We start from the raw sequence: 19,975 nt of genomic DNA on the forward strand, positions 1-19,975 counted from the left end.
CCTCTCCCCTTCAACAGCAAATCTTCTAAGTTCATCTGAAATGTCACTTCTTGCATGGGAACAAAAATTGCCCGCTATCAATACATGCAGAGACCGGGGGGTGTGTACATACACACACACACAGATATGGAAAGTCGTCAACAGCCCAGTGTGTCATCATTGCAGCTGCCAAAGCAGACATTTTTTTATATGGCAATAAAGTACTGTTGTAACAGGAAAAACAATTGTGAATGCTAACTTAAATGACAGCACATAGCTCCCAAGCTGAGGGCACTGCATTCATGTTGCTCACTGTAATAAGGATGAACTGAAATTCCCTCTATGACTACAACTAGGCAGTGACAGAAAAAACCTCCCATTCTACAATTTGGCAGGGGCCTGTATTACCAGGATATAGTACACAAATTACAAATTTATGCAACCTGAAATACAGCTAATCTTCCTCTACTTATTAAATCTAGAAAAGATCAGACTAAAGTATGAGAAGAGGAAGGGGACAACATAATAGATGGGGAATGAGAAGAATGTTTTCCTTCTGTTCCTTATTTCAGTGTGACCACTCTATGATTCTATTTATGGCAGTAGGAAGGGAATATTAACCTCAGTTATTGAACTGTGTCCCTTGAGATTGGAATTGCCTTTTTGTCAAAATTACCTGGAAAAATACCAGGGGGTCCCCACAGTGCAAGGGTGTGCGAGTGTGCAAAACAAAACCACGACTCAAGTCACGGGGCAGGGGGATATCTTGCTCTTAGGGTATTATTCCAAATTGAAAACAGCTGACACCATTGTGAAGGTTTTACTTCTTTTCCTATATTGCAGTCCTGCATCTATGAGTTCAGCTAACAGGAATCATTTCAGACCACTGAGCTGAAAAACCCAGTCTACTTCAACCCTGCCCCCAAATTCTTACCAAGTGACTCAATTCCTCATAGCGGGCATTGAAAGCCTCCAATTTTTCACTGATGATATCATCAAGAATCCCTCCATCAATCAGCGTCTGTCCAAGTTCCCGAATCTGGGTTCGATTATCAGCTGGATGCCGCAGGACTGATTCCAGGGACTAATTAGCAGAGAAAGTTTTAAAGGTCAAGACACTGACTATTACTGCATTTTCAGAGGTGGAAATCTGGCTGCATGCACATAAGTTTTACACTTCAAATGTGTTGAGAGTGCTCTAAAAGCATGAACTAGTTATTAGCCAAGATGACACAAGGCAAATACAGTGATCATTTTGCTTTAGATAATTAAACTTCACAGCACTTCTTGCCTATTCCCTTCTCTTCATAGTGCTGGAAGGAATTAATCAATTTACACAGGACAGCATACAATTTTATCACAGTACCAAGTACAGCACAATTATGTGGAGCAAAATTCAGCTTTTGATGAAGAATCTTGCAAATATCCATTCCAGATTCAGAGTAATAAGTTCATTTAACCTGAAGAATCAGAATATTTAACACATTTCAGTATTCTACTGAACTGCAGAATTTATGTTTTTTCAAATGGAGCTATCTGAAAAAGGTTACAATCTGATAGAATGACTACAATACCTCAAGAGCATCATTGACAGCATCCAACTTCTCAGGCAGATTTTCTGTCATTTGCACCCTTTCTTCCAGATTGTTTAGCCAAGCTGTTTCTAAATCAAGATACTGAAGCAGCTCAATCCAACAGGACCACACCTCCTAGGAGCAACAGAAAAGAAACATAAATTAGCCTAGAACACCAGGCATAGCTCATACACCCTATGAACAGCTTAAAGGAATTGTTTCTGAGACATTCACCTAAAATAGGCAAGTAGAAAATATTCAAAAACATGCCATGGCGCGGTAAATTCTAGACAAAAAAAAAAAACCCTGCAGCTATAGCAGCAAGATAAAAAGAAATATGCAAAATACACATAGAAGTGTCTAAACTCATGCTAAATTATCACTGACATCCAGATTCTTATAACGATTTAAGAATGTAAGAAAACGCATCCACCGCTCTTGAAAGGACATATACAACCTATCCCAAACTATAATCAATCTGTTCTAATTATCATCGTATTTCAGCCTTTAATCTGTGAGAAGTTTCTTTTTGTCATTTTGGAAGACGCACAGATGGGTAACAGAGCTGTGAGACAAGGTTACTTATTTGCACAAGTACTGATTACACTACAGATGATAAAAGCAAAGTCAGATGGTGTCTCATGGATTCCAAGGATGTCATCTCAAGGGAAAGTAGTCTTGTAAAGGAGCCACAGCAAAATGCATTTATGCTGAAGCTACTGGATTCAGAGACAAAATTGGACACTTTCAGTGTCCTCCATTCCTCTTGTGACACCTGCCTCTGTTTTACTAAGCTGAGAGCTATCGTTCTTACCTCCAGAGTGTGGCATTTCCCCCGGATCCGATTGCACAGTAGCTGGTAGTTTTCCAGCACAACATTCAGTTCGGTCGCCAGGTCCTGACCACTAGACGGCACTTTGGCAGCCAACATCTTGATGTTGTCTTTAAGAATCTTTACCCGCACCTCTTTCTGCAACACATCCTCCTTCGCTCTCTGCCCAAAGAAATGTATTACACGATCAGCCCTGAATTTCCAGACAGTCAGCTATTCACCATTCAAAGCAAAGATCAGCAGTTTAACCTTGGAAGCGTTGCTGCCAAAGTATTCTTGGGTCTGAGCACAACAAAATACGGTACTAACTTTCATGGAATTCAAATGATGTTAGTAGGTGTTGAAAACTATTTTATTAATCATATAGACATATTTACCATTTATGGTTTGTTAATTAAAAATCCATGACTCAAAGCAAAAAATATTAAGTTCAGTGCTATTTATACACTGGCATACAGATATGAAAAAGAGAAATGTGCCAGAAAAAAAAAATAAAGGTTTGCTAAAAACAAGCATATTGGTGAGAAAAAGGTAGTGTGAATTTACAGAAGTTATGAGCTGCAGATCTCAGTAACTGTCTCCCAAAGTTATCCAGGAAAGATGACATAATTACCTGGGACATGTGCAACTACAAAGTTGGGACCTCTCCCACAGCTTTTGAGTGCACTAGAGGAATATGCAAAAAGGACAACCAGAAGAATTCTTTCAACCCAACTGCACTCAGAGGAGCTTGATAACAAATATACAGGTTAAGCACAACACAACTCCCAACACACAGGCCTGGAGAAATCATATTATCAGTTGTCAAATTTTGCCCTAACCAGAATTCAGAAAGCAGGATAGCTGGAAGACAGATCATGCAGGTCAGTCTGAGCCTATCTCTGTTAAGACAGCTAGAAGGCTCCAGAAATAGAGACTGTCCCATATCTCTTTCTTTTCAGGTTTCAAGGACAGTTTTATGAAGTTGAAGTACCTCTGATATATGAGGCACTGCACTTTATAGTAGAATTTAGTACATGACAGCATTATTGTTGCACACATTGTTCGAGATGTCTTCTAAATGTAAGGCAATCAAAAAAATGCCAGTTAATGGAAGGGCAAAGAATGGAAAATCTAGTGAATATATTTTATGGCAGGATTATAAAAAAACACCTAGTCTCATCTTAAACCTACTCCTTCAAATGTCAGCAGGAGTTCCACTCTCTGTTCAAACGGGAACAGAACTAGGCAAGCTCCAAAGTTTTTCAAAACCTTATTCAAAAATTATTCTGGTCAAATATACAGAGTGTTCTTTCCCAGTCCTAAAAGTAGTCCTAGCATAATATTCTTACTGCAAACGCAAGAGGACATGCAAGTGTTACAGTAAGCTTAATGGCTCACTGACATATCTGCCAAATTTAAAAGTACATAATATAATCTGGATTTGCCAAAGGTAAATGTGCTCAAAGTCTCTCAGACTTGCCAGTGAAAAGAAGGTTCTTTCCTTTCTTGGCTTGTGCTCAGCAGGCTGTCAGACTATGGGATCACAAATGGCTTCAAAGGACATGAATATATTAAAACACTTATTAAAGACTGCTTCAGAAAGCTCCTTCAAAAAGAACAATTCAAAACTTAAAATAGATTTGTCAAAGCACTTGTAAGGGAGAAAAAATCCTTTCTTTTATGCTTCACAGAGTAACAGTGTAGTAGATACTCATTCAAATAATGTGCATACGAGTCAAAACGTTTGTGAATATATGCCTGAACTCTCAGATTTAAAAGCAGAGAGAATTATTGTTTATACATACATTATGTATTGTATGTACAGAGTAAACAATATCTATTCAGAAATGCATCTATTCAAGTGGTAATTTATAGTGAGAAAAAAAATAGCTCCTTTCTCTCATTTTTTTTGGCCATCAGTCCCAAAACTGGAGAAGCAGGGACAAGCATCACTGTTTGCAACAGATGAGGAACACAAGATACCCTTACAACAGAACTGTTTTAAAACAGCTTTTCTAAATGTGGAGTTACTATATCTAGGGGACAAGAAACTGAAGCCCAACAGCTAGAAGCAGAATTTGTTTTCACATGTGCCAATTTAGACAGGCAGAATATCACCTTTTCTTTCTTTCTCAAGTTCCATCTCCTGCAGTAAGTTTCCATATTCTTAATGTTTAATGTGCTATACATAGCAAGCCTGGCTCAACAGCTGGGCAAGCTGCTATTCATTATGAAATCCCTACCCCTCGTGGCCAAATAGAACATCTGCTTTTATAGTTTGTGCTTTAAAAATAAAAAATCCACAAAGCAAAGCTGAAAAATACCACTAATCTTGTCATGACCTGAGCTCCTTTCCACATAGACAGTAATTCCACAAAAGGTCAACCCCCAAAGCCATTAAGTTCTGTTTCTCTTTAAGCAGGTCTCTGCAATAACCTGGTATTCCTGACCTTCATTTCCTCCACTGCATTCTCTAGCTCTTCAGGGGACTTGTATTCAAAATCTTTCTCCAAATACTCTTCTTCAGCTTGGGTCATCCATTCTTGCATCTCTGCCAAATCCTTTTTCAGATTTACAGCTTTTTCCTGACTTTCAGACAGGCGATTTTTCTGACTAATGATCTAGAATCCAAGGTGAAGAAAGAAACAACAGTTTTGTTACTTAAATGTCCTTGTCTATGTGAAAAACCACAAGTCTTTGTTAAAACAATTTACTACCAAAACATTTTCAGGCCTTTTTATTTAACAAGACTCTTACTTTTACACACACACACACACACACACACACACACACACACACACAAACTCATGATCCCTTTTTAGCAGATCAACAAAATCTAGAGGTGAGGGAAGGAGGAAAATTACTTTTTTCCATTACATGTAAACTGGTAACAATCCCTGGAAAAAAGTCAGACAGAAAAAACCTCTTCTGATCAAAATTATCATATAGTTAGATATATCTTTATGCAGAGCACTAAAACACCCTTCAGGCCTCACTTCTTCCCGCAGCCCAGGCAATCTGGATTCTATATCAACAGCAAGGTTCTCCAACACAAATGCTCACCAGTCATTGCAACTAAAGAAGTATATTTCTACAGACAGCAGAAAGCTTCCACCCAAAAGAAACAACCAAGTACACCAGACTGAAGTGGTAGTCTATTTATAGCCTTTTCTTTTTCAAAGCTGCTTGGAAGCAGGCAGAAATTACACAGAGCCAGAAGAATACTCCAGATTTCAGGAAAAACAGAACAAAGAGGTCAGACTTCCCTCCCACTCACCACAGAAAGAGGAGCAGGAGGCAAAGTGAATGAATTAATTTTTAATTACAAACAATTAAACTGGAAGGAGCACAGTGAACTCTTAGGTACCAAGAAGTGCATGTATTCAAACAAAACTACTGTTGCACAGGTATCCCCTAACATATTTGCACTCTTAAAGTAGTCACTGGGCCAAGTTGGATTTCAGCCACTTTGGCAGTGGAACAAGTAAAACACACTCATCCCACTGCTTCACTGCTTCACCTCTTCACCATCCTACCAATGCCACACAACCGAACAAACAGCTGCAGTAACAAGCAAGCACTAGCAACATATGGAGGACTCACCTGTTTGCTCAGTTTCTCCCACTGAGTCTGGCAGTCTACGAGCCTAGACTTCACCCAAGTATTTATGCCTGTGATAGGCTGAGCTCTTAAAGCAGACTCTACATCTTTCATTTCTTTCAGTGATGGTTCAATCTTCTCCATCTCATTGACAAACATCTGAGCGCACATCAGAGAAAATTAGTGTTCTTCTTTAGCAAGACATTACATAAATTTATAAGATACCAATAATTTTGTAATTTTAATTATTCCAGAGAAGCTTTAATAAAACAGCAGACTGATGCTGTGTTCAATATCAGACTGTTTAAAACAATCCTTTAATGGCCCCAAACATCATAACTATGAAAATAAAAAAACAAAATACAGCTTGCCATACACAGTGCAAACATTCTCACATGCCAAATGTCAACAATGGAACAATGCAAGTTTGAAGACAATGTGCATTACATATCCTGATGTTTCTGGCATACCTCAGACTCGTATTCTTCTCCCAGGAGCAAACATTTGAAGGTACACTGTAATCACTTACTGTAAGATGAAATTCTACCTATTTGTGATCATTATGTGCCACTAACTAAGAAGGAATCTTACTTGTAAGGCATATACAACTCCTAAACCCTAGGAGTTTCATTAGAGTTATTTGTTATTTTTATTGCCCTTGGAACTTTAATGCAGAAAGCACTTTCCACTCACAGATTCCAATTCCCTAATCACAAAATTAGGAGAAATATATAAAAATTTTCAGAGGAACTACTGTCAAGTGCTTTGACAAATCAATATTGTGAAGCCCTTTGAAAAGTACTAAGTGTTACGGCTATACACGGGGAACCAATTAAAGTGTGCCCTGAAGAAATATAAGACAATTCTTCTGGCAGGTTTTGTGGAACATGCCATGGACAATATTTTAATAATAGAAGTAAAATAGTAAAGAAGATATGCTAGTCATTATTTACTTCAGAAAATTCCTGAAAAGTCCAAAACTCACTGTGCACTGGTCAAGTTGTCTTTGAAGTCCTTCAGTATCTCCGTGAACAGCCTTTTCTGTCATTAAGAAGTCTTTCACACCATCCATCCACTTCTGAACAACTTTTGAATCAGCCTAAATCAAACATAATAATGAAGAGCTGATAAAAATGCCATGATAAAGAGTGTACGGCTGTTGCAGTTCAACAACTTCTAGCAATGTCAAAAGAATATTCTACAAGCTGCTAGAATTGCCTTGGTTTTGAATCAGACCACCTTTATTTTCATTTTTGGTTTGGGGTTGGGTTTTTTTCCCCTCACAATTTCTCTGGTCTCAAATTTATATGAAAATTAAATCCACAACATGAATTACAACCATGCCACAGCATGGTTTCATTGACACTGCACTGCTCCAAGCTATCACACAGAAACATGGGATCAAATGAGGCGGCAAGCATGGCTTCAAGAAGCACGTGGTCACCCTTCACATGAGGGACCTGGTTGAAGGCTGGGGATAGCATTTTCCTGATGACAGAAACCATAAACGACTGCTTCCACCACACTTGTCTGAGAGACATATTGCACTCCAAGGAAAAGATAGGACCCTATAGGAATATATGCGGGGAGAAGAGGAGGGGATAATGCTAACCATACTTGACAGGTAGAAGCTAAGCTGGGAAAGCCATTCACCTTACAGAGAAACACAGGCATAAAAGGAAAATACCACATGACTGGACTAACTGCTAAAAGTATCTAGTCGTTTGAGGCCCACGGCAGCTACTGTACTCACTACAGCAATACACGAGGAAAAAAAAAAAGTAAATACGCAAACAATCGCAGAGTCATCTGACCTAACATTTGGCCTCATATCCTGGAGTGAGGTGAGTGGGGAGGGGAGACGGGACGGTCGTCATCTCCTTCCCATGCAGTTGTGGATGTTCCTAATCATGCTTACAAACAAAACCCCCACAAAGAGCAGGGAGAAAGTTTTCCCTTGTCCTGCTTCAACTGAGTTATGTGATTGTTATTTTTAATAATATAGTTGGCCTTTTTTTAAATCAACATTTTTGGACTGTTTGGTTGGGTTTTTTAATAGATGACATATTTTTATTCTGACACAATTGTCATCACAGAGCACTGTTGTTGAGAAGCCCAGTCAAAGCTCATCAGCTTCACCTTCTACTCTGCATGTCACCAAGGAGGAAAGCACACACTTCGTTTCCTTAAAAACCTTGCAATAACAGTTCTTTCAAGATCAATACATTACACACGGCTTCTCAAAAAAAATGTCTGCACTAATGAAAACCCATTAGACGAAGATCATGTTTATTTTTAGGCCAATGCTACCATTAGAGGTCAAAGTCGTGACATTTTCCTCATTCCTTTTCCATTTTGGGGGAATTTCCTGCAGCTGATTAGCCTAAAAATAATTTTCCAAAAAACAGACCCCAGGAGGCTTAACAGTGAACCATGGCTTAATGTAAAAAAATTACATATTTTTAAAGGCTGCCATTTGACAAGGCATTTTAGCATATACCTAATTTAGCTTGCTTATGGTAAGCTACTTACATAAGTATCTGAAGTGTATTAAATAGGATTACTCACAAAGTTAGGCACATATTTAAATAACTTGCTGAATCACAAGCCAAGTCTACAGAAGTTTAATGAAGTAAACGCTCCTGCACTGCGCAGGTAAATAATTACCAATGGTCAAATACTCAGTGTAGGTTGTTGACGTATAAGAGCTCACAATTTTTAGACATGAACTAAAACACTGGATCAGTTTCTAAAATTTATTCCAGACAAGAACAAAGATCAAATGTGCTGAATTTTAACTTGTTCACTCCTAGAAAAAACACATTGTACAGCCACGCAGTAGATTTAAAAGAACTGAGGGTGATACATAATCAAAGACACAGCAAGCCATGCTTTATTAAAGGTATGATAACAGAGAATACAAGATACAGAAATTTTCTTCTAGGAAATAGCAGATGCAAAACTGATAAAATGAGCCCTGTCTACTTTTCCCTTCACATGACTATTACAGACAGTCTCACAGTAAAACACAGACCACATCACTAATGCACCTGTTGTCAGCTTGGGGGAGCCTCTGTCACATCGCAAATCACGGAAGGGCCACCTGAGTGGCAGGACCCACAGGCAGATCTGCCACTGAGTTGCTCATCAGACTAACAAGGACATTTTAAGCACTGTTCATCTGTCTGCTCACTGTTCAAATGAGAATACTTACATTAAGTTTCTTTTCAGAAACCTAAATATGAGGAGTGTGGTTTCGGGAAATACCAGTATTTAAAGGTGAATTAGGAAAAAAAAAAACATTAAAAATAAACCAACACTTATGTGTAGTTGCACATGACCACACGTTCTCCGAGGGTTGCCATTCACTGACTTTTTTTTTTTTTCCTTTTCTCCCACACTTTTAATTTTTTTTTCCTTTAATAGCCAGATGCTTCATCTCCTCTCTTAACCAAGGAGATACTGCCCAGCCATTCTCCAAACTAATCTTGTGTCTCTGGTATCACATCTCCAGTCATGATCCGTTCAGTGCCTGCACCAGGAACACATACCTAGTCCCCCATATAAATCTCTCTTGCAGTGCAAGTTCCATTCCGATCTGTCCAGTGCTGTCCACAACTTTTTTATCCAACTTGCTCTACATTCTCATTTTTATTCGTACAATGCTAGACTACAAAAATCTCTGTATAGATTAGTACCACTCCTTCAAAATGAAAAATCAGAGAATATAAATACATGACTGTCCATCCACTGACAGCTTTATGAAACATTTAGAAAACACAGGAACTGTGTACTTAAAAATTCAGTTCATGAGAAAACACCCCCACTGTAAGCCCCATATTTCTACAGATAGCACCACTATGTATTTCTTCCATTTTCAATTATTAAATAATTACTTCCATTGTTTCTTCTGCTTTAATTTCTTTTTCAGCTTCTGTACTTCTTTTTAAGGTAACAAGAAAATGTTATGAGGATGTAACCCAGTGGACAGATGATGGTAAAGCTGTGGATGTGGTCTATCTCGATTTCAGTAAAGCGTTTGACACGGTCTCCCACAGCATCCTTGCAGCTAAACTGAGCAAGTGTGGTCTGGATGATTGGGTAGTGAGGTGGATTGTGAACTGGCTGAAGGAAAGAAGCCAGAGAGTGGTGATCAATGGGACAGAGTCCAGTTGGAGGCCTGTGTCTAGCGGAGTCCCTCAAGGGTCGGTACTGGGACCAGTTCTATTCAATGTATTCATTAATGACTTGGATGAGGGAATAGAGTGCACTGTCAGCAAGTTCGCTGATGACACAAAACTGGGAGGAGTGGCTGATGCGCCGGAAGGCTGCGCAGCCATTCAGAGGGACCTGGACAGGCTGAAGAGTTGGGCGGGCAGAAATTTAATGAAATATAACAAGGGCAAGTGTAGAGTCCTGCATCTGGGCAAGAACAACCCCATGTACCAGTACAAGTTGGGGGCAGACCTGTTGGAGAGCAGCGTAGGGGAAAGGGACCTGGGGGTCCTAGTGGACAGCAGGATGACCATGAGCCAGCAGTGTGCCCTTGTGGTCAAGAAGGCCAATGGCATCCTGGGCTGTATTAGAAGGGGTGTGGTTAGCAGGTCGAGAGAGGTTCTCGTCCCCCTCTACTCTGCCCTGCTGAGGCCGCATCTGGAATATTGTGTCCAGTTCTGGGCCCCTCAGTTCAAGAAGGACAGGGAACTGCTAGAGAGAGTCCAGCGCAGAGCCACGAAGATGATTAAGGGAGTGGAACATCTCCCTTATGAGGAGAGGCTGAGGGAGCTGGGTCTCTTTAGCTTAGAGAAGAGGAGACTGAGGGGTGACCTCATTAATGTTTATAAATATGTAAAGGGCAAGTGTCATGAGGATGGAGCCAGGCTCTTCTCAGTGACATCCCTTGACAGGACAAGGGGCAATGGGTGCAAGCTGGAACACAGGAGGTTCCACTTAAATATGAGGAAAAACTTCCTTACGGTGAGGGTGACCAAACACTGGAACAGGCTGCCCAGAGAGGTTGTGGAGTCTCCTTCTCTGGAGACATTCAAAACCCGCCTGGACGCGTTCCTGTGTGACATGGTCTAGGCAATCCTGCTCCGGCAGGGGGATTGGACTAGATGATCTTTCGAGGTCCCTTCCAATCCCTAACATTCTGTGATTCTGTGTGATTCTGTGAAAGTTTTTAACATCTCGCTCAGGACAAAATTCTGTTCTCAGATCTATACAACAGCGCACGGCTTCAATGCTGTGCTCTCCACAGTTCTTCAAAACTCCCACGGGCATAAAAATTCACATCTTTCATCAGTGAGTGATTCATATACACATGGTACCAACACCACTTTGGACAGCTGTGGAGAACAGGGCACTTCACCTTCGGCTGAAAGAACTGAATAACTGATTACTAAATAAAAGCCTGCCACGCTAATACTGCACGTGTACCCTACTCTCAGTCAACGATGACAGAGAATTTCAGGAGCCATTCTTCACCCAGTTAAAGCCACGATTTAGGAAAGTAGGTGCATGTACGTACCACTCAACTGAACATGATTCAAGTGCAGAAAAAGAAGAGTCCCACGCTTACAAGAAATTAAGGGGGGGGAAAATGGTGTTAAAACTGGTGAGGTCTTGGTCAGTGTAGCTATAGATAATCAGGGCAGCTGGAAAGCTGCAATCATTTGAAGAACAAGATGGATAGAAAGTTGTTGCACAAAAGATGCTGAGGTAGACTTACACGTAGAATATTTATTCTATCATGCTAAATAACTAATAAGTGTAACCAGAAAGAGAAGGAAGGGAAGAGAATAAGACATGATGGGATATTGTACATTTAGGTCAAAGTCAGGAGAACTATTAATGAGGAGGTGGTTGCTGGGAAATAATCACCAAGGGCTTGGCTAAGCCTTAGAAGTTAATTTCTGTTAGGCTCCTGTACAGGCCAGCTGACTTTGGGAGTCAGCTCCCACTGACCAGCAGCATCAGCTCCTCCACAGATCCACATCATCCCACAGGCTGCTGCAAGTAGCTATGGAAGGATGGGTTTGAAAGCAAACGCTCTTTCAAATGCAGGTGCACAAGTACACATATTCCTGAACATTTCTTTTAAGCAGGGGGCAGGGACAGCTTTTATCTTTATGCTTCAGGTAACACAGCCTAATAATATTACACAGAAGTGTTACATAAAAGAAACACATTTTTCCTCTGAAAACCTGCAATTCCTCCTCCTATTGACAGGTTGGTTTGTGGCTTCCATTTACAAGTTCAATAGCTTAGACTGGACTACCATACCTATGCTATTCATACACACATCCTACACACACACTGCTAGGAGCAGCTCAAGTCCTGAAACAAATAATTAGTGAATAACACTTTACAAGCAGGAGCAAGTTTTTCCCTTCAGCTTTTTTCCCCCAAGTAAAACTTTTCATGGGAGCATAGGTTTGCGCTCTGCTCTTAACCGACATTTAGTTACAATCCGTTACCCCTACACTATGACTTCTTTCAGATTTGAGAAAGAGCGCGAGAAGGAGGAGCGCGAGAAGGAGGAGCGCGAGAAGGAGGAGCGCGAGAAGGAGGAGCGCGAGAAGGAGGAGCGCGAGAAGGAGGAGCGCGAGAAGGAGGAGCGCGAGAAGGAGGGGGGGGGGGAGAAAGAGAGAGAGGAAGAGACTTGAGGCTTTTACTACTTCCAAACCATAACCAGCAATGGCTTGTTCAGCTTTCACTGCAACATCGTTTAAGTCAATTATCTGGCCTTGCTAATATAAGTTTCAGTTTAAATATGTGTCTATACTTGAGTAGTCATTAAAGATCCTGTCTGGCTTAAAATAAACAAACAAACAAACAAAAACCACTTAGTTTGAAGCTTGAATCCACTATCAAATAAAAGAACAGTTTTCTGCTTCAGAGGGAAGGGAGAGCAAGATTGAAAGAAATTTCTGGTGAAAAGTGGTGGTGTGCATGAATGATGCCAATGTTCTGAACAGGGTGCATGCAGCAAGTTGCTTCTGTTTATAAATTGTTTGACATATATTCTGTTAAATGGAAAAGAATGTAAATAATTCCACACATTAAAATACATTTAATGCATGTGAAATACAGATTTCTGTTAGCTAATGCACATGTGCCTTCATCCTGAAAGACAGAGAATCTCTAAAATCACCTTCTTGCTTTTTTAAGTTTAAAATATAATATGAAAATGAAAATAACATGGAACTTAAAGTCTAGTTAAACATTACTCTAGAAAAAAAACCAAACAGCTCTATGTTTGGGCTTTTATACTGCTCTGATCAGCTTATACTTTCAAACCAATACTGAAGAATGGTTAGTGCCTATTTAACTTTTGGGTCACGATAATATTGCCATGGGCTAAATCATTATATATTTAGTTTTCATTATTTTTTTCCTCTCCTCAGTGGAATATAAATAGTCTAGAGAAGGGACTTAAAGCAAACACAGAGAAACCCATCTAACCAGTAAATACTGAGTCAACCTCAGCTAAGTTACTTAAGCACTTATCTCTTCCCTCTTTATCAATGGGTTAAACATCCTAATACCCTTTGTTTTTAATCCTTTCATTTTTAAAGCACTGAGATTTTCTGTCATGCAGGATTTCATATGTTTGTATATATATATATATATAAAATATTTATAAGTGCTGATTAATCTTAAATCTTTAACTCTCCTTTCTGACACTTCAGAGGCCATCTATTGGAACTGGAAAACTCACTGCACCTAAGCATTTTCTTTATTTCCTTTTTTTAACAGGCTGTACTAATTCTTTATTACTGTTGACAGAAACCCCACTTGAACAACCAGGTTTTCTGTAGCAGGTATAGAATTTCAATTTTAGATGTTAAACTAGTAAGGCACTAGGCATCTGATACCAACCACAATAGAGGGCACTCAGCCCCTGGTGGGATCAAGCCTTCAACAGCACAGCTGACATACCCTTCACTTTAGTGTAACCTTTGCTTCTGGTATTGAAAGAAGAGGAATGCTAATTTTAAATGAAAAGTAATTCCACTAGAAGATAAAATAATATCCTGAGCATGTTAAAAGTCCTCTGCTACCCTGCTACAAATACACTACATACGCTTCCAGCCTCTTCCAGACTAGCGGCCCATCAAAATTCAACTTCTCAATCAGTACCATCTGGACTTTGGTAGGAACACAGAAACAACTGAGTTATGTAACACAAAAATCCTTTTATTTTACCTCAAATATTCTCAACTTAGATGTAATTTCCTCCAGTAGTTTAACTTCTTTGGAAATCTTGAGCTTTAACTTGTCCCAGTGTCCCTGCACATGCTTGAACTCTTGTGTGTAGATCTTTTTTATATCAGAAGCAGCATGTTTCTCCAAAGCCTTTGTTTCTTCAGCAAGTTTATCTATCCTGGGCTTCTGGGCTTCCAGTGTCTCACAAACCGTCTACAAGGAAAAAAAAAGAAAAAAGAAAAAAATATGTCTGCTTCCAGTAGTGGCCATACAACAGGTACACACTTACATACAAGTGCAAGTATATCAAAGGTTTTGTTGTGCAGAGCACAGATTCAGTGCATAGTGATATTCCAGTTCCTGCAGTTATTGCAGCAGTGATGTCCAAACAACATTTTAAGCAGCAAAACCATCAGCTGCTCTACTGGTGCAGTAGCAAAGATTACAGAACATGCTGTAAAGCCTGGCCACATAGCTAAACACACCCAGGCACCTACGCCTCTCCTGTGCTGTGCAGTACTGGCACTCAAGTTAGCAAACCAATGGCTACACTACACTGCAGTCACAAAAGAAACTGCAATGCGGACATACCAGGACCTCAGGTTTTTTATTCCCTCCACAGATATATATTTTTTAAAAAAGAGAACAAACAATAAAGCCCACACAAACAGGCTGAGTGTGTTCTTCCGAGTTTTGTAAAGTAGAATTATTATAACATCTAGCTGCAATGAAAGCTCTGGATACCTGAGTTTTGAAAGCTACTTTTCCAGCTGGAATACAAAGAGGATACAATCTGAATATATTCACATGGCATTGCTGATATGAAGAGTCACTTGAGCCGAAATAGCTAATTTCCTAATATTAAGGAAAAAATAACAGCTGAAGGTATAAGCCAAGACATGAAAAATGCTGCCACTTCACGAAACTGGTCATTTTGGTTAACCTGCTTAAAATTTGTTTAAGAGAGAAATTTGGAATGAACACGTGAAACCATTACTGATTTCATGAATTTAACTTTGCTAGTATATACCTATAACGTGTACATTTGGGATGTGTGCAAGTATATTTTACTGTATTTTACTGAGGAAGAATCTTCTTTTTCATATGTTTATTTTCTCAATTTTACTTTGTATTTACAGGAAAGAGACAGGATAAAGTATACCATTTCTTCCAAAAAGATAGGTAGTGAAGTAGCAATGAGACTGGGAAGAGGGATGTATATTTCTGCAAACAAGAGCTTTCTGTGCAGGGGTCCACAGACTGAGTAAATCCCTGGCTTGGATCTATGCCTGAAGCACTTATCAGTGCCTGCTACAGTATAAAAGGAGCTGGACAATCCCAGGTCCACATGCAGCTCATCATCTGCAGTCTGATCCCATCTCCCATTACACTCTTTAAAGCTCCCACACTGGCATGGTATGTCCTTTCAGGTTAGTCTCTGAAGAAAAGGAGGAGGAAGGATAAGGGCAGAAATAGGGAAAGACAAGCCTCCAAAGACTAAACGCCACTGCAATTCAGCCAGCATATGGACTAGAAAATCTCTGCCAACTTTAAGCAATACAGAAGCAACATTAAAAGAGAAAACCAAAGAACTCATTTTTTTTTTTAATCTGCTAGTTCAAAAAACCAAAGCACTAAACACCCCTGTTTAGTCAGCTTTTAAAAATATCTATTTGATCACTCTCTGCTGAATAGAGAAGGATATAAAGACAGACAGAGCCTCTCCCCACCCAGCAACTGGAGTTCAAGAGCTCCTCCAGAGTCACCTGCAGCCCTCTTATGCCACCACACAGGGAAAAATACATGTTTCTGAATTAAGCATGATTCCACAAAAGCAGTGGGGGTCAGTGGAGGGAGCAGGGAAGTATTTGTCTATGTTTTTTTAAAGAAAAAAAAAAATTACTGGACATGCATGATTCTCTCCCCTCACTCGTCCTGTCCCAGTAACTGATACTTACAAAGCAAATGTCATCCATAGATTTTCCCTTACTTTATAGGCTCATAATAGGAAACAAAATACTGTTTCTACTGGACAGAATTTGTGTATCAATTACCTTTATAGCTTTCAAGCACTGTTTCCCTTTGGAAGGCAATCTGGAGGCCAGAGGAGTACAGTTACTCTCTCATAACAACCGAGCAGGATGAAATGGGATGGATTCATTAACCAGCTGAACTTCAGAGACAGTTTAAGCAGGCAGGCACCCCACGGCTGGGCAGGGTACACCTGGGGCTTGGAGGAGAGGACTGGGAGCCTGCACAGCACAGCCTCCCTGGGAGGGCAGAGGCAGGGTCAGGGAGCATGCACTGCTGCAGGGGAGGGACATGGCCTCCCCAGGACAGCAAGCCCAAGCAGGATGGGCACAGGCATGGCTGCCAGGCAGCTGCAGTGCAGGTCAGGCAGGGAGAGCTGAAAGGCAGCTCCCAAGGTAGGGAAGGGCAGGCCCCGGCTCCTGGCTTTCCTCACAACCATGCTCAGCAGCAAAGGAGCAAACCTTGGATCAGGTCACTAGCCTGATCCAACCAAGCCCCTAGGAGGGGGATGCTCCTGGGGCCCTGAAATCCATTTTGGGGCTCCTCAGCACAAAAGAAACATGGGCACACTGGAGAAAGCCTGGGGAGGCTGCCAGGGTGGTCTGAGGTGCTTCAGCACTTCAGAGAAGAACCCTCAGAGCCTCCCCTTCCTCTGGCCAAGCAGTCCCAGCTCTCTTGGCCTCGTCTCCTGGCACAGGCAGCAGAAGCAGCTGTGAACTCTGAAGGCTCGGAGATACCCAGCCCTCACCTGCACACCTCCCTCAGCAGCCTGCAGTGACCCAGCTTTCCACAAGCAACCCCCCGAGACTGCTCCCACACACCGCTCCCTGACCGCCTTCCCTCTGAGCGACAGTTTCGTTACCCCACTGAAAACAAGGCAGGAGAAAGGAGGGGGTCAGTAGCTGTATAAAGCAACTTCCTCGCTTCAGTGCGAAGGGTCAGAGTCACCTTTGCCTGCTGCAGGGCCTTCTCAACCTTACTGGGGTCGCTCAGCCCACTGCCAAAGGACTGCTGCTTGCTCTCCAGCTCGTTCAGCGTGTCCTTCAGCCCCTGCAGGGAGTCCATGTAGTCCTGGCTCGGCTGGCTTTCTGTCTCTGGAATCGTTAAAAAGAGTAATGGAACAAAATACAAGGTAAGGAAATCAGACACGAGACCCAAATTATAAGAGATGTGAACATAATCGAAGTTAACAGAATCATTTAGAAACAAGAAATCACGTGAGATATACTTGTACATCGAATCCTGCTGAGACCTTCCAAGAGCTAAAAAACTCTTCGGCTGATGGCAATAGTTTTTTTCTTTTGAAAAATATTAAAAATATATATAGTATATAAATATGTATTATATAGCACATAAAGTAAATATACAATGACAACCCCTCGCCCAAAAAAAAAAGATTTAAGAACTCAATCCCATTTTCAGAATTTTGTGATATATCTAAGCACCTAAATCTCTTGGGGTGAGCGGTGTGGTAGAGCCTATAGTACTTGGGTTTTTGCATTTCTAAATCCCCACAATTTAGTATTTTTCATTTTTAGAAGTTTTAGACATATCTACTATTTATATGCAAACACACACACACAGATATCTACTATATATAGAATATAAATTATAGCATATATAATAGCCACACATTACATATAAAGTTAAATACACACATTACATACAGTAACTATATAAGCTAGTACTTTTTATATATATAGATATATATAAACACACATACATAAAATATGTATTAATGTAGTAGTAGGGTTTCGGAGTTATTTCATTTTTACATATTATACACACTCACACAAATATATAATTAACAGCTTTCAGCCTGTTGCCAGAACAGAGACACTATCTGGGAAGACTGAACAAAAGAATTAAAGTTTGGATGGAGTATCTGCTTGCGAACTTTGACTGCATCTCAGATTTTGCTTGAGCCAGCACTCTGTGGAATCCCAGACAAGAGGCAGAATCTCACTCTCACATTTCAGAATGAAAACATCAGATTTAGAAAACTGCAGCAAACAGAATTTCAGCTGCAAGACCCCTACTGTGGTACGTGCATTCCCTGGCCTTGGATCTTGGATTCCTAAGCAATTTCATTACTGCCACAAGGGAAAATTAATCTAAGCCTTGTTCTGACTCACCAGGTAGCTTTTCAACAGCTTACTGTCAGAACTGTCACACCATTTATAACTAAGGAATGAGCCAATGTTTCTAGAGAGAATCTGAGTTATCTAGCTTCCTTTTCACAAAAGCTAGAATTCATTTTAAGGGGGGGTGGGGAGAATTCAGTAAAAAGCAAATAAATGCACTGTCACTAAACTACAGAAAATCCTGAAGGAGAAGAAAATAGTTAAAATAGCCTCCCATTGACAAAAAAAAAATAAGTCACAATTCCCATTAAGAGATGAGACTGAGTAGCACTCCATGAGCAAATTTTCAGAGGCTCAAAGAAGAACCATGAAAGGAGCTGGACTTCTGTCAGTCAAAGCCTGCCAAGTTCGCAAATGCTCAAGTGACATCACCAGTTGTTTCTCCCAGTTTTATGGCTCTGAAAGTTCTTTTACCTTACAGCAATTCAAATGATGCTGTAAATAAACAGCCGAAACCCTGCACTTAAATTTCCCTCTGTTCTTTAGCAATACACAATCTGCAGAGAAATTATCATTCAAAAAAAGTAAACTAATACAAATTTAATATATTACAATATGTAAGGTGTTTTTACCAAGTAATAACTGGTTCATATATACTAATAAGGCCTCAAGTGATCTGTGGCATGAAAAAATAAGTATTCTGGTATTGTGTATTTTGGTAATTATTATAAATAAAATTATTCAAAAGTACATGAACTCAGAACAGTCATAAAATAATCATTCCTCACAGTAAGAATGAAAGCATACCCTGTAATTTGAGCGTGGCAGGCAGATAAGTTATTCATACATTTTTTTGCATGGATATAATCAAAGCATGCAGGCATTGTGCAACACAGTATATAGATGGCCTAACAATTTAGTAATTGAGCCTATTTTTATTACACACAGAATAGAGTGTTAATACTCTTCCATCTGGGGCTGTTAGCAAAACACTTCCTTGAATTCCTCAGAAACAAAATGAAAACTAAGAAAAAAAAATCTTATAGGTCTGTGCTCTTGCTATTCAGCTGTAAAATATGAACAGAGCTACATATTTTGTGCACTACATTTAAAATCCTTTAGAAGCCAGCACGACTGGTTTGAATGCTCATAATGAAATTTTTAACACAACAAAAAACGAAGTATAAAGTGCCTGAAAAGCAAGACAGATTCCAAATCACATCAAAGATGAAATTTCCAAAGGAATTATGTATGACTAGTGTGCTCAACAAAGCTATGAAAAAGAATAAATTTCACACGTGCACTTCAATTTTACAAGGTTCTCTTAATCTTCCATTTTTCATTACTAGCATTATTATTTATTTCTGTAAGTGCCAGAGACACACAGCTTTTCAAACTGTATTATCCACCTTAAATATGTTTCGCTAATTCCTTAAATGCAGTTTCAGGAATGTTGCACCCTTGCATAATCACTTTTAACACCATGGAACAATATATTTTGTGGTGTGCACAGAGGAGGTCATACAAATATTCTTTCAGGTGAATAAAAAGATTTTGTCAGCCTGACGCAAAGCCTCACAGAATCAGTAGGAAAATTCTACCAGAATTCAGTGAGTTTTCAATCAGCTCAAAACAACAAAAAAAAAAATCAGAACACAAGTATCAGGAGGGTTTATGTTAAA

The 19,975-nt window shown here is 39.9% G+C and overlaps 1 protein-coding gene across 1 annotated transcript in view; it reads right to left on the bottom strand.

Annotated features, from left to right (window-relative positions):
* Positions 1–19,975, bottom strand: part of UTRN (utrophin) — a 428,940-nt gene that overhangs the window by 293,170 nt on the left and 115,795 nt on the right. The window contains 8 exon segments of the mRNA XM_068406453.1: positions 914–1,063; positions 1,554–1,688; positions 2,368–2,547; positions 4,818–4,988; positions 5,971–6,126; positions 6,953–7,066; positions 14,179–14,391; positions 17,158–17,303. Coding sequence (XP_068262554.1) covers positions 914–1,063; positions 1,554–1,688; positions 2,368–2,547; positions 4,818–4,988; positions 5,971–6,126; positions 6,953–7,066; positions 14,179–14,391; positions 17,158–17,303 — 1,265 coding nt within the window.

The sequence above is a fragment of the Nyctibius grandis genome, chromosome 1 (genome assembly GCF_013368605.1).
Source record: "Nyctibius grandis isolate bNycGra1 chromosome 1, bNycGra1.pri, whole genome shotgun sequence".
Taxonomy (NCBI): Eukaryota; Metazoa; Chordata; class Aves; order Nyctibiiformes; family Nyctibiidae; genus Nyctibius; species Nyctibius grandis.